This window comes from Pimephales promelas, chromosome 25, assembly GCF_988280905.1.
Source record: "Pimephales promelas chromosome 25, fPimPro1.hap1.1, whole genome shotgun sequence".
Taxonomy (NCBI): domain Eukaryota; kingdom Metazoa; phylum Chordata; class Actinopteri; order Cypriniformes; family Leuciscidae; genus Pimephales; species Pimephales promelas.
In genome coordinates, this window is record NC_142793.1 from 9996601 (window position 1) to 10012876 (window position 16276).

Sequence of the window (16276 nt, forward strand, 5' to 3'; positions counted from 1 at the left end):
AAGTGTTCTGCTTTGGTCTCAACTGATTAATCATTCAATTATATGACATCATATAAATTGTCAGCCAATAGAAAGCCAATCCGCAGCCAATACGCCAAAGTCAAATACGCAGCGCTGTTAGTGTCCACTGTGCTGCTGCCCTGAGGCTGAGTCTGCATGTTGCTGGAGCGGAGCCGTGGGTCGTGCCGGACGAGCCCCTCCTCTTACCTGTCTCAAGCCCGGGGATGCGGGACGAGTTAAACATCCGCTCCCACTGTGCCGAGCACAGCGGCACTCGGTTCTCCAGCAAGAATACCTGTGCATGTGGTGTGTGTGAGTACACATAGCAAACGCAGCAACGTCCGGATGCGAGAAACAAAACAGAAGATTGTTTATGAGGGGGGGGGGGGGGGCTCTTTCACAGTCATGCAGAAAGAGTAGAGAGGGTTAGAGAGAGAGAGAGAGGCATGGTATGACATGACAAACAGCCTTTTTCAACATGGCTCTACTGATTTGATCATTATACAGTACAAATCAAATCAAAAACAAAATCAACAGACACCAACATGCGCTGAAACTAATTTGACATGAAGCAGGAGAAACAAAAACATTCCTATAAAACAATATATATATATATATATATATATATATAGCACGACTGCAAATGTTGTTGATTTCACTCAACAGTTCAATAAATAAGAAGTTAATATTTTATTATATTTTTTAAGACACAATATTGTCTGCTTTTGTTAAATTGTGAACTAATGATTCAATGGCCCATTCATAAAGAGAGCCATTTACTTCTTCATTCCTGAATGAATCAAAATTACGAATGACTCAAATTTAAATTAATAAAAAAACCATCATTCTGTCACCATTTACTCACCCTCATAGCCGTTGAAGCCTAAACGTTTGTGTAATAAAATATATGTTGAATCAAATAAAAATATTTTATAAGTTAAAAATAAGTTACTTTTTGTAATGTCTTTTTGATGCTTTTCTCATTTAACACAAACAATCATGACTTTAACTTATATATTGGGGATAATGTCTCAGCCAAATTTGTTGTGTGATTAATATGTGATTAACAAGATTAATTAATTTGACAATTTTACAGTTTTACTGTATTTTTACCAAATAAACGCAGCTTTGGTGAGCATCAGACACTTACAAAATTACAAACCCCAAACTTTGAATGGTGGTGTGTATGTGTATACTTTATAATATATAACACTGCATGTAGTATAATCCATTCACTGCAATTACATTTTTTATTATGTATATATATATATATATAAAATGTAATTATCATGTAAAAGTATATCGTGAAATATTTACGGTTATCACAATATACAGTGACTAATGCCAAGATTTTGGCCATCTCTACTGCATGCTATTGAGCCACATTGCCTTTCACAAAATGTATCTACAAATAAAAGCAATAATAACCTACTAGCCCAATCCTTCAGTGAAGTCAAAGACCTCGTGATTATTAAAGCTCATTTTACAGAAGTTAATGTTTCATCTGAAGTTCTGAGTAGTGCTTTACAGCCACTGACCCATATGTTACCCTGACCTATGAAAAACATTAACAATCCAAGAGAATGTACTATACTCAAGGGAATAAGAGCCAACAGAAGCACTTGTCACCCCCCCCCCATCCTCATAAATTTGAGGCAACAGATTACAATCAATATTATTCATTAAAAATAAGAATTGAGTAAAAATTAACCAAATGAATTACTGAAATAGTGATTATGTTAAAACTCAACCAACACCATAAGATCACCTTATCTATGTGTTCATCTGGCTGTTATATTTCACGTATAACAGCCAAACAACATCTAAAGTTAATGATTTAAGGGTCAAGAGCCCAACTAAAACACACACTGATCAGCATAATGGTGACTTAAAAAGTACGGTTTTCTCCTTCAGTGACTCTGCTTGTTATCATCAGGCGTCTTCAATGATGGCATTAAAAAAGAGTCTGTTTTCCGATATTTTTGTTTAAAAAATGTCTAAATTCAACTCATTTTAAATGGTTAACTTTTAAGTAATTCATTTGGTTAATTATTACTCAATTCTAATTTGTTAAATTTAATTAATAATGTTGATTGTAATCTGTTGCCTCAATTTTATTGATTAGATTTAATATATTCAGTCGTATTCGTTTTTACAGTGTGTGTTGTTTCCTTGTATTGAATGATGTATTATGTAAAAAGGACAAACATGCTTGTGTTAAAGACTCTTTTGTGGACTCACTGGTTTGATCTGCGCTCTGTCCAGTTTTCTTCTGTACATCATGAGTAAGTGGATGGAATTACCAGCACGGGCAGCTTGGAGGGGAGTCGGGATCACATAGAGGAAGTCCTGATAAAGACAGAGAAAGTGACGTTCAGTCTACTGTGATGTTGCCATTGAACAGTGTTATGAATTACATTTATGAATGTATTACAGGAACAATATCCTTTGAGTTAAATTTGTTACAATCAACTTTCCAGTCACCATCTCTAAGCCTTAATCGCTACACTACACAAATTGGTGCCGTGACCCGGATGTCATATTTTAAGACAGTTTGTGCAACAAGCTAAAATGTTTCATTCTTTCACACTTGGATTATTGTTGAGTTTCATCATCTTGATTATGTTTTTGACAACTTGACTATTTATTGACTTATAACAAACAACAAAGTAACCATTTCACAACAGCCTTACCATTGCATAGTAGTTGCTGTTGACCATGATTGGTCCTCGACCTCTGAGATAAATATACTCTTCCCACCAGTCACTGACCTGAGAGGATAACAGTAGAACCAAATCTCAAATAAAGGTACATTACGGTTCACCATTTAGGAAGCTTCGTGCTATTTTGAAAGAAAGTTGTACTTGAAATGCACTGATGAGCCAGAACATTATGATCAGTCACTGATGAAGTTGATATCGTTGATTATATCCTAACAAGGCCACATATTAAGGTTTGGGTGGATTATGATGGTAAGCAAACAATCAATTCTCGTAACCAACGTGGGTAACCAATGGACAGGAATAAAGATCTGAGCGACTTTGACAAGAGCCAAATTGTAATGGCAAGGCGACTGGCTCAGAGTATCTCTGAAACGGCAAGGCTTGTGGGTTGTTCCTGGTCAGCAGTGGTGAGAATTTACCAACAGTTGTCCAAAGACACAACAAAGGCTATCCCGTCTGGTCCGAGCCAACAGAAGGTCTACTGTCAGACAAAATTTTAATGATGGTTATGGGAGGAATGTGTCACAAAACCAATTGAGCATCTGTGGGATGTGCTGGGCCAACAAGTTCAATCCATGGAGGCTAAACCGCGCAACCAACAGGACTTGAAGGGTCTGCTGCTAACCTCTTAGTGCCAGAAACCACAGGACACCTTCAGGGGTATCGAAGAGTCCATGCAGTTTTGGCGGCACAGAGAGGACCAATGGCATATTAGACAGGCGGCCATATTGTTTCGGCTCACCAACGCATTTTATAAACAGATATAATAAGACAGCTAATTTTTTTAAATGTTCCCCAAATCCCTCAAGAAAAGAGTACCTAGTTTGACTTATAGGCGCAGTGTGAACTTACGTAATTGGATGTCCACCAGGATTTGAGCTTCAAGTACCACTGCAGTTTGGGGCCCAAGTTCTTCTCAAAGTCCTTTGCCAAGCCCTCCATACGTTTGTACTGTTCATCGTCCATCAGAGGACGAGCTGACTCAAGATACTGCAAAAAAAAAAATATATATATATATATATATATATACACAATATAAGGTAGTGAGGGTACTTTTAAAAAATGGTTAAACTCATTTTATTTCAACTTATTCTATTAATGAATAAGATCATTTTAAGACACAATGAAAATGCTTGTCTTACTCTTCTGACGGTGTCTTTTACGCGAGGCACTGGCAATCGCGGCAGTGAGCTCTGGAAGCTGTAGAGCATTGGCTTTTGCCCAGAAAATAACTTCACCAATCCCTGAGGTGATAATATCGGGTCATGAGTCAGACATGAGACAAGAATGAATAATTTCCAATCCAAAGATACAACCACACATATTTCAGTGATATCCAAAGAGCAATGACACAATGACTTCTAAGGAAATATGCCATTACTGCAACTGTGATGAAATTATGTTATAAAACAAATTTAGACTTTGGACTCTGAATATACATAGGGAAATATTTACAAAGCTGGGTTGAAGTGTTAAACAAACAGTTCATATGGACAGAGTCATATGGACAACAAAAATGGCTATTTTTTTAGGTAAATTAATTCTCCATCAGGGCCACACTCACCAGCCAAACCTTTGTTTTCAGGGATAAAGACCCATGGCGACTGAACATCCAGCCATGCCAGGACAGCAAGCACTTAAGGACGTTCCTCATAACGAAAGTCACAGTAATCCACAATCCAGTCCCAACCAGCACACCACCAACAATACGCTGCCCTTCTTCTGTTACGTACTTACTGCAGGCAAACACAGCTATTAGGTGAGAGATAATCAGCAATGCCCTGTAATGCTATGGTAATAATGGCCATAGTTTCCACCAAAATACTGTAGAAAATGCTGAAAAAATGCTTTAGTAGTTTGGTTTTGCTTCCAGTACACTACTGTAAAATCACAATCAATACTGGATGTCACTTCATGACAGTGGTGGTAAATACATATATTTGATTAAAATAACATTTTATTAAGAATTTCAGAGACATGGGATTGTTTGTTGTGTGACTGCTCGTAAAGTAAGCGGGCAGACTGCGTGTGATAAAGTAATAAATGTAAAGTAATAAAAAGTAATATAATTAAGTAATATAAAGTAATAAAATCTGTTCAGGGAGTTACTTGTATAATATTGTAATCTGTTTTGAAGATAATGGATATTAAAAAAAAATACAAACAGAAACAATGGATCTTGAAAGTCTCTAGCTCTCAAGGTCATCAGTGCATTTTACTGCACATTACAGGCGGTTTATGGACTTTTAATATCTCCCAAAACAATACAATAAAACACGACAAAAAAGTACTACAAAGCAAACAATCACATGTTTGTAAATTACTTTAAATGCCTGACAGATTACAGTCATAATAAAAATGATTCAACCTCCACTGCAAATCAGGTTTATTGGCAACATGTACAGACTTTCAGCTGTTTGCAATGAACAAATCAAACAAAAAATAATTAAAATAGCTCAACACAACAAATGTTTCAAGTGGTTTCCCCAAGTTCAACTGAAAATTCAACTTTTAATGACGTTTGCAGTCTCAAAAGTATACACCCCCTGAACACAATCCCTCACAACAGCTCAAATCTGAAGAACAGGCAATCAAGGGCTTCATTAGTTGCACCAGGTGTGCTTGAGCTAGAACACATGACATATCTGAACTAGCTCAGTTTGTTGAGTGTCACGATGAGGAATGGGCTAAGATTCTCAGAAACGCAGCCAGAAACTGGTGTCTGGTTATACATCTCGTTTGCAGCAGGTCATAACAGCAAAAGGATGTCCTACTAAGTACTAAAGATGTTTACCATGAAGGGGTTGAATCATTTTGAGACAGCAGAAGTCATCAAAAGTTGCATTTTCAGTTGAATTTGGGGTAACCACTTAAAATATTTGTTGTGTTGAGCTATTTTAATTACTTTTGCTTGATTTGTTCATTGGAAACATCTGAAAGTCTGAACATTTTGCCAATAAACTTGATTTGCAATGAGGTTGTATAGATTCTCCCCATAACAGATTACAAATACATTGTTAATAATAACTACAGAATAATAGATGACAGTTCATCAGTGGGTTACCTGATTGGTAGGTGTGTCGATAGCTTAGTGAATATCCCAAGGGAAGGGTCTATTTTTGCATATTTGGTGGAGGATATATAACCCACCAGAACAACCAGGAGCCCTGAAGGACTTCCTGGATAGACCCCAGTCATCACACCATTCTACAGAAACACAGAATAATGCAATATTAAAAATGTAATATATAATATAATAAAATATAACATCAAAGCACAATATTAGTCTCAACTTACATGGACAATTATCATATCATATATAGCATATCACAGTTCTAAGACTACTTTAAAAACACACAAACTATCCTCAAAAAATCAATTAAACTTTGAATTTTTCAAAGTGACATTCCGAGCACTGATTAGATAGCACTATTCATGTACATTAACTCTTTAATCAATTCCAGAAGAAAGTCAGCTGTGAGGTCACCTTAAACCTGATGAACCTCTTCTTCCAGGAGTGAAGGCCTGACAGGTAGACCTGGCGCAAGGCCTCGTGGCATAGATGAAGGTCGATGCCATCAGGAGTGACGGTGAACTGGAAGGCCACCGCCTGATGCGCTTCTGCCATGCTGACTGCACAGTCTCTGCCTCTGTGAGTCAAAGAGCCTTTATAGACAAGAGACATGAATAAAGTTTTATTGGAGAGATTAGCTTAATGACACAATTCAGAAGTATCCACTGAACCTATTAATGTGAATAAAACAACTGCTCCATTAAACAATGATGGTATGAGATGGTAATATCAAAGACTTTAGATGTACAAACATGGTGCACTCATATTTCTATGAATAGGAGAACCTACAACACACAATATGGCGGAATAATCCCTGCCTTCTACATAACAGAGCCAATAGCTGATTGGTAAAGTCATTGTGCAAGTTTTTATTCATGATTTAGAAACGAAATTTGTTGACAGGCTATATTGGTGATTTCAAATATGAAATTTAATATTAAGCTTGAACAACTTAGTAGAACTTGTAGAATGTTTCCCCATTCAAAGAGATAAGAGCTTGCATGACTGAAATTGCTGTCCGAAAGGCGTTTCAAAGATGGCTGTCGGGTAAAATGACTCATGTGGACTTTGAAACATTGTATTACAAACAATGTTTGTATTAGATTTGTATACCGGATGGAGGCATGAGCATATGTCAATTCCATCAGACATCCCACCTATCAATCCACCAGAACACCAAATGGAGGTCTGTGCACCTAAGTGGAAAGAGGTAGAGCAGCTGTGAGAAAGGCAAGGCCTTCATCATTTCCAGGGCCTAATGGAGTTCCGTACAGAGTGTATAAGAGTGCTTCAGGAGTTCAGCGAATTCTGTGGAAATTGATAAAAGTGGCATGGGAAAAACAGGTTGTACCTAGAGCCTGGTGCAGAGCAGGTGGAGTCTTTATACCTAAAGAAAAAGATGCAACAAGCATCATTCAGTTTCGTCCTATTTCACTATTAAACGTTGAAGGTAAGATTTTCTTCAGCATTATTGCCCAGAGATTGTCCACCTACCTATTAACGAATGGCTTCATTGACACTTCAGTTCACTTCAGCGGGCATTCCAGGGTTCTCAGGATGCTTAGAGCATATCAATGTTATCTGGCAACAAATTCAGTCAGCAAAAAAGGAGAGGAAGGAGCTCCATGTGACATTCCTGGATTTGGCTAATGTATATGGTTCAGTGCCACATGAGCTTCTTTGGGCAGCATTTGCCCAAAGAAGAGTACCAATCATTTTTCAGACTACCAATGTCAATAACAAATTTAGTAAAAGCCTATTTTGGAGATTTGCAATTTAGTTTCTCAACTCCAAAATTCAGCACTGCATGGCAATGCTTAGAGGATGGAATAATGGCAGGATGCACCATTTCTCCACTGGCTTTTACCATGACAGTGGAAGTAAACATTAGGTCATCAAGATGGGTAGTAGGAGGAGAGCGCTTGGCTTCTGGGATGCTACTACCACCAAGCAGAGCATACATGGATGACATGACAACCATGACTACAACAGTAGCCTGCACTAACCGGTTATTGGGGAAGTTAACAGATAATATTGAATGGGCACGAATGCAATTTAAGCCCTCTAAATCAAGGAGCATCTTGATAGTTAAAGGAAAGGTAGTAGATAAAACATTCTTCATGAATGGTGAGGCAATACCAACAGTTTCTGAGAAGCCAGTGAAGAGTCTTGGGAGATGGTATGATGGGGATCTAAAGGACACAGTTTGAGTGGGAGAAGTTAGACGACAAGCAGTGGAACGGTTGAAGAGCATAAACAGCTGTGCTCTACCAGGCAAACTAAAACTCTGGTGCTTTCAGTTTGGTCTACTGCCGAGGTTGCTGTGGCCACTGACTGTGTGCGAGGTTTCTTTGACTACAGTGGATAAGCTGGAAGCGTCACTAAGTTCATACATCAGAAAATGGTTTGGAGTTCCACGTTGCCTCAGCAGAGAGGGACTTTATAGTAAAGGAATATTGCAGCTGCCAGTTTCTGCTTTAACCGAGGAGTTTAAGTGTGCCAAGGTCAGGCTGGAAATGACCTTAGTAGAGTCACGCAACAAATGTGTGAGGGAGGCAGCCCCTGTGTTAAAAACTGTTAGGAAGTGGTCAGCAGAGAAATCTGTAGTATAAGCAAAAGGCTGCCCTTCAAATTGGGAAGATCGTGGGACAGGTACAGCATGGAAGAGGGGGTTTTGGGCTCAGTTTAGCTCCTCCTAAATGGCACAAGGCAGGCCCAGCTCAAATTAAGAAGCTGGTAGTCAACGAGGTGTGAAAGCAGGAGGAGAGGATGAGGTGTATAAAGGCCATTTCCCAGGCCAAGCAGGGAGAGTGGATGAGATGGGAGAGTGTGGAACAACCAACAGTGTGGTCAATGGAAGTGAGTAGGATCAGTTTCCTTATCAGGTCAACAAATGATGTTCTCCCATCACCGCAGAACCTAAACCTCTGGGTAGGAGAGGATCCCTCTTGTCCTTGTTGTTCATCACCTGCCACATTCAGGCACATTTTGACAAGATGTAAGGTGGCTCTTAGCCAAGGTTGGTTTACTTGGCGCCATGACCAAGTATTGCGATGTTTGGCTTTAGCATTGGCAAGCGTAGTACAGTATGACCAATAAGTTGCCGTCTGTTCTAGGAAAACATTACACGCAGAAGTCAACATTCCTCCGCCCAGGCGAGCAACCACCAAGAAAAGGTGTTAACACCAATTCTTGCCCAGGACAACTGGAAGTTGCTAGGGACTGGAAGATGCTGGCTGATCTTGATCAACGGCTTATTTTTCCACCTGAGATTGCCACCACTTACCTACGACCAGATATTGTTTTGTGGTCTGGATCAGCACGCATTGTTCCGCTGATAGAGCTAACAGTGCCATGGGAGGATGAGGTAGATGACGCATATGAGAGGAAGAAACTGTGGTATGCTCATCTGGCGCAGAACAGCGAGGATGGAGAGTCCAGGTTTATCCAGTGGAAGTGGGCTGTCGAGGATTCGTGGCACACTCTACAACCCGGTTCCTCAAAGACATGGGATTCAGTGGCCAAGAGTTGCGTCGCACAGTAAAGAACTTATCTGAAGCAGCAGAGAGGAGCAGCAACTGGTTATGGTTGAGACGAAAAGATTCTAGCAGGCTGTGTACAGGCCGCCACACTACGGTTTCGTAGAATTCTTGAAAAACTTGAAGAGTCTGAGAGTATTTGTATAGGTTACATAGTAATTAGTCATTACGTTCTTGTGTATATTGCGTGAATGATGGGTGGTGTTTGGGCAGATATTGTGTTTTGCGGAAGCTGGTATGCCATACGGAACTGTTGCCACTGAAACTGCTTTAACGAAGACAGTGGGGCTCGGCAGCCTTAGTCAAACGGGTTGGCGCGTATGGTTGGGTTGTGCGAGAGATTGTGAGATTGTGGTTAGGTCACATGTGAACTACGAGGATGGAGCAACCTCAGCAGCAGGAGGGATGTAGAGGCCAGTAAGCTGGGCTGAGTTAAGTGGGGGACGGAGGGGGGTGACTCTGGGACACCAGAGTCACTGTCAAACCCTCTTGAGGTGTCGTGGGCTAGTCAACAAAACACTGAGGATGGAAGGTGCCCACTTGAAGACCCTAGGGGTCCCCTACTCGGCTCAATCCAGACGGTTGTCGTGTTGGTCTACTAGAGAGACCACACTGCAGTTGCAGCCATCGTGTGTGCTGACGCGGCAAGTACACTGCAGCTGTTAACGCTGTACAGAAGGGGAGTCACACCACCATATGGAAGGAGGCGTAAATGGATGGAGAAGCATAGTTTACTAGAAAACTACGTCATAGTTTTTGCTTATCTCGGCGAAAGCCGAGTACAAATCTGCATGACGTTTTAACATCAACTCTCGTGTAATGGAAACCACAAATAATATCAGAGCTTTAACAAATTGAGTAGAATTGAAAAATTAACATTATTATAGAAGGGACATGAACAAACATTGTAACATTATGTAGCATAAAGCCACCTAATGTAAATTTCACATTATGGTGCTGTAATAAAACATTAGTTGTAATCTAATCACATTTGTATTACTGTTCAATGTGACCTCAAGCATTTAACTGCAAGACATAGAGCGGATTACAGAATGTGATTTGTTCATGACCTCTGAAACTCTTTCACAAGTCTGTCATGGGACACACAATTAGATACTGTGAACATCCCTCTGATGTAAATAAAGATGCAGGTATGTTTGATAGGTCAAAATGACGTCTGACTTTTTGGAGAAATCATTATTAAATGAAACTTTAATGGGGTTATGAATTGAAATAAATCTTTTGGGTAAGAGCGAGGTCTTTGTAACCTTTAAAACATCCTGCAAGTTTCATAGCTTAAAATGTCCTCCTCATTATAAACAAAGGGTTAATTTAATCAAGCTCCACAAACTGCTCGTTTTGATATTGGGTGACTAGAAGTCACACGGGCAAATATACAAAAATCACAAGACAATAATGCACTTACCATAAGCCCCACCCACTGCCATTCAGTCACTAACAGGAATAGTTCACCCAAAAATGCCATTTTTTATAGTTCATACGCCAAATAGTTCACCCATAATTTACAAACTCTAAAGCCATCCTATGTGAATATGACTTTATTCTTTCTGCTAAACACAATCGGAGTTGTATTAAAAAATATCCTGGCTCTTCCCCGCTTTATAATGGGAGTGAATAGAGCTTTTGAAGCCCAAAAAAGCACATCCATCCATCACAAAAGTAGTCCATGTGTCGGGTCAGAGGTCATTCAGAGGTCAGAGGTCGCTTTGCTTCAGAAGGCCTTGTTTTATTTTTGGGGAACATCTATGGTGACAATCATTCCTGGCAAAACAGGTTGTCATTACAAAACTTTAGAGAAGAAATTGAGGATTTCTTACAAATATTTTTTAGTGCCCAGTTTATTTTAGGTGGATTGGAATGACTGGATAGCCTGGCTGCGCCCCAGGCTAACGACTGGAAAACCATAATGACCCCTTTTTTGGATTGTTTTCCTTTTTTGGATTGTTTTCTTTTTGTATTCGTACAATACACTGATATATTTATTCTAAATTCCCAATTAAATTGTTGTGATGAACACATAGATCATAGATTACATAGATTATACCCCATTAATTAATATAATTCTAAAGAAATTCAACACATGGCTAAAGAAAGAAGCTAAAACATATTTTAAAGCCTTAATCTGTTCTTTGAATAATTTGTATTCTTTGAAACTTTTTGTATTCATCTATAGATATTTATAGAATGATCTTGCTGCTTTCTCAATTCAATTCAAATGCTATGCTATTTGTTTATCATATTTGATTTGATGTAATTGATATGTTATTGCGCTTGTGTGTTCATTGTATTGCCCTTGTATGTTCAACAATAACATTGGCTTACCAATTATGTGAATTTGAGACGTGTCTATCTGTTTGCCGCCAACCAATGGCAGACAAGACTATTTGAATCTTGAATAAACTTTATGTGAATAAAAAGTTCCATGACATATAATGCACAGTAACTAAAAAACTGTTCAGCAATGCTATTTAAATGTGTAGTGTAATGTACATATGAATATAATCATAATATTAACTCAATTATAAATGATAATATTACAGTGCTAAAGACATTAATTATAAAGTCATTAATAATATTACAGTGCTAAAGACACAAATACACAGACATTCTTGTTCAATCACCACCCAGACCTGTTTATACTTTATCAAAGGGACATAAATGCACTAGTATTTCCATGAGGTCATTGTTAATTGTTTATAACAGAGATACTATCATCATATAACGCGAAAGAATACCATGAAGGTCATATTTTATCAAGAGGGTGCTATGTTATGTATTAGCAACTAGCAAGTCCCTCAGCAGCGGTGATCACGTGACGCACTGGTGCCGATGGAAACTAGGGGAAAGGTCAAGCGCCGCGCGGCGCGGGACTGTTGATGGGATGGTACACGCTTCTGAACGCCAATGGGTCACACAGACACAGTATGATTTAATAAGTTTACATATTCTGCCACAACGGGTGCCGAGTTACTACAACAGAAAGAGGACCTATCGATTATTTAAATATGTGCATCTGTTTGCATAATTACTGCTCTATGATCGAACTATTCACTTAAAGGGACACTTCGCTAAAACACGAAAATGCATTATTTACTCAAACTAATCTTATTTCAAACCCATTTGACTTTGTATCATCCGTGGGACACACAATTAGATATTAGGCAGGGTGACTTTCCTTCCATCGCATCTATTTTGCTTACAATGAAAGTAAATGGTGACTGCTGTCATGTAACGTTAACGTTAGGCTATCACCTTTTGTGTTCCGGGTTTTGAGTGTGAGTAAATAATCACAGTATTTTACATTTTTAAAGAACTGTTCATTATTTATAGCAAGTACACGGGCTATGTGTTATTACATTTAAAAAATTAGGCTGCGCACAATTTGTTGTTGTATTGTGTTTATTCACATTTAAAAAGTAAACGTATTTGTCCCAAATCAAAACTATGAAGCAAGAGGAGCTATCGGCATCACGTTGACACGTTCCGCTGATTATATTGCAATCAACAACAACAAAATCAAACTAATTCCAGCGCAACGCGCTTTGGCGAGGTTCCCTCACCACACACTGACCTCGCCGTGCAACACTCTCCAGGTGCTCATGGGTGTCAGAATGTCAACACACATGCATCTATAAACAAAAAATCTAATCGCACACCATAAATGACACCCATTTATGCTTTATTCACATAACAACTGTGTTGCTGTTCGGGATCACCTTGTGTTTTAAGTAGCACGCCAGTGTCATGCCGTAGAGGACAAGAATACTCATGCACTTTCACCTACTTAGCTCCACACTCAATCTCATACCGCTGCTTAAACAGGCTATATAGAGCTGATTTATTGTGGATTCTTACCTCTACGTCCTTTCCTGAAATATAGACGATGTGGATTACTGTTTCACAGTAGGAGTCCCGCCGTTTTGCCGCCGCCTGCTTTTAGTGTAACTAGAAATGAATGAATGTAATAAGGGTGATTTAGCAAACCCTCCCCTCGCGTGACGTCACGCGGTGTAGAGAGCGGCGCGCGCGGCTAAGCGACGCCAGGATGATTGTTAATGTGACATCAAAGGATTGAACTCTTTTTTCACACTTATGTATAATTATGAACAGGGAAATTAGCAAAAAGAAATAGCAAACAGCCTGTCCCCATGGTAACGAAATCACCAGAGAAGCCAAGCCTTTACTACAGCAGAAGCAAATTTGATGTTTACTATCTTTCTTTTAGGTGTGTGTGATATAGATGACTTCGACTTCCCTTACGAAAAATAAGTTTATTCAAGTGTGCTATTAGGATAGGCTACTGATTTTAAAGTAAAAACGTTTTGTCTACTTTGTTTGAATAGCCTAGGCTACTTTACAGAAAAATACTTTATGTAGGCCTACTTTTCAAGAATATACTGTTGCCTTGGCTTTTGGCTTGCTTAGTTTTGGACATTTAATTATTCAACAATATTTTTGATCTGCCTTACTTCATGTGGACAATGACACACTTTTATTCTAGAAACAAACTTATTTTCATGTTATCACTGTAAAGCTGCTTTGATACAATCTGGATTGTAAAAAAGCACTGTATAAATAAAGATGACTTGACTTGACTTAAAACTGCTCTATGGCGACATTGACACAATTTTCCAGGTATTCTAAGGTTACTTTTAAGATAACAAGTTAATAAAATGTAATAAGGGTCATTCCGTGTCAAATCAACCAAATTTATGAAACTTCCACAGCTCAAATTTTTGATTTTGTTCATATTTTTTTTTTCTGTACAAGACAAACATAGATAGTGATGAAAGCCAAAACATGAAAGGTCACAGATGTATTCACTATTTTGTAGAGGTTCAAAATGACAATTTTCACCTGAGATTCAGAGCCAAATTACATTGAGGTAAAAAATAACCTTAGAAAGATGACAGCAACATTATTTTATCTTTACGCTGGGATCAGTCTATTAGTAAAATCTTTGACTTTAGCAAATTTTATTGCATTATATGCCAACAGTGACTGCTCAAAAATGGCAAAAAGCACTTCTTGTGTTTTTTGCCTAAAGTGTTTTGCCTGTAACTCAAGAAGTATTAAAGTTATCTAGGATATAAAGGCTTACTTTTTTAAGTTGTTATGGGCAAAATGAACATTGGGAGAAGGTATATGTTGAAGGAACCAGTAGAATGTATTTTAATGTCAGAAATAATGTCTCATGTAATCGCTCAGTGTTTCAACCTCAGATAAAACACCTAAACAATGTCATGTAACGTTACATTTACCTCAGAAAAGCCATTCAGTGGCCATAACTTATAATTAGTAAGAAAAATTAATTTCAGAAAGGAGCATTTTGCAACAAAAGGACTATTTTACATATTTATTTTACATTAAAAAGTTAGTACAGTTAGTAAATGTATTTTTGTTTAACATATATATATATATATATATATATATATATATATATATATACATCAAAGGATTGAACTCTTTTTTCGCACTTATGTATAATTATGAACAGGGAAATTAGCAAAAAGAAATAGCAAACAGCCTGTCCCCATGGTAACGAAATCACCAGAGAAGCCAAGCCTTTACTACAAGTGCAGAAGCAAATTTGATGTTTACTATTCTTTCTTTTAGGTGTGTGTGATTTAGATGACTTCGACTTCCCTTACGAAAAATAAGTTTATTCAAGTGTGCTATTAGGATAGGCTACTGATTTTAAACTAAAAAACGTTTTGTCTACTTTGTTTGAATAGCCAGGCTTCTTCACAGAAAAATACTTTATGTAGGCCTACTTTTCAAGAATATACTGTTGCCTTGGCTTTTGGCTTGCTTAGTTTTGGTTAGTAATATATATATATATATATATATATATATATATATATATTATTTAAAGAACTGAACCTGCTTTGAAGGAGATCCCATAAAAATGTAATATGGCATTAGTAACAATATATTTTCTGAAATGATAATATCATGCGACGAGTTTTGTGCCATCTGTGGTTTAGAGGAGAATAAAAGGCAAGTATACAGAGGTGCAACTTTAGCCCTGTTTTGCCCCATGTTAACCTGACATAATAAATTCTTACATTTGATTATTCTAACTGACTATGAATATTCAAACATTAGCTTTTATTTAATGATGCACACATATCATTAAAAACCTTTTCATTTATGGAGTCAGATGAAATAACGAGAGAATACATTTGAGAAAATGTATTGCATTTAATCAAAAATACTTTGCCATGAGAAAAGACAGTAAAAGACCTTTACCCGCTGATCGGAAGCCTCCAATGAGCCGTTCGAGCCGGGCTTCAAAGGGGTGTTGATGGACTCGATCTCCATCTGTGTTTTGACCATCGCTCTGAATCCCATCCGGAGTCTTTGACAAAAACGCGATTTTCTCAGCTTTTAAAAAAAAAAAAAAAAAAAAATGTTACATTTTTTAATTAAACTTATGCTATACCCACATTCAAGTGTTGATTAAAAAAAGTATCCATGAAGCTAACAAAATGTTTATAAAATAGAAAGAGTTAAGGTAAAATCCCTAAATGGGAACTTTGTATACAAGTGCAAAAATAATATAAAAATAGTATAAAAATGATGTTATGTTCACTTATATACAACGTACAAGTGCTACTTAATAAAATTACTATAGTAGCTAGTTTATAGGCTACTTGAAACTGGCTACTTTCATAAAGTAAAAAATACAGTAAACTATCAGCATAGCTATAAGTTCACTTGCAGTAGCTACAAACAAAAAACTTAGCTGTAAACTACTTGTGTACTCAAAGTTTACTAGCCTACGTGGGAGAATAGTCCTAAGTAGGCTATTGAAACTGTACGTACAAATCACTGTCTATGGTACAAATATACATTGATAGTATAGGCTACTTCCTACATAAAGTATACTTAAAATATACTTGAACTTTAGCCTACAG

At 37.8% G+C, this 16276-nt stretch overlaps 1 protein-coding gene and 1 pseudogene across 2 annotated transcripts in view; one reads left to right on the forward strand and one right to left on the reverse strand.

Moving 5' to 3' along the window:
• cpt1ab (carnitine palmitoyltransferase 1Ab (liver)) overlaps positions 1-13496 on the reverse strand; it is a 32241-nt gene extending 18745 nt beyond the window's left edge. The window contains exons 1-9 of one of the 2 annotated variants that reach the window (XM_039663163.2): positions 13212-13496; positions 6211-6389; positions 5788-5930; positions 4288-4459; positions 3866-3967; positions 3576-3713; positions 2694-2771; positions 2242-2349; positions 208-295 (exon numbers count right to left, since the gene is read on the reverse strand). In XM_039663163.2, the coding sequence (XP_039519097.2) occupies positions 208-295; positions 2242-2349; positions 2694-2771; positions 3576-3713; positions 3866-3967; positions 4288-4459; positions 5788-5930; positions 6211-6351 (970 nt within the window). In that variant the 5' untranslated portion in view covers positions 6352-6389; positions 13212-13496. The remainder of the gene's footprint in view (positions 1-207; positions 296-2241; positions 2350-2693; positions 2772-3575; positions 3714-3865; positions 3968-4287; positions 4460-5787; positions 5931-6210; positions 6390-13211) is intronic. The other variant, XM_039663164.2, reaches the window with a different exon arrangement.
• On the forward strand, positions 7917-8585 carry LOC148965038 (uncharacterized; annotated as a pseudogene).
• Positions 13497-16276: the final 2780 nt, after the last annotated feature.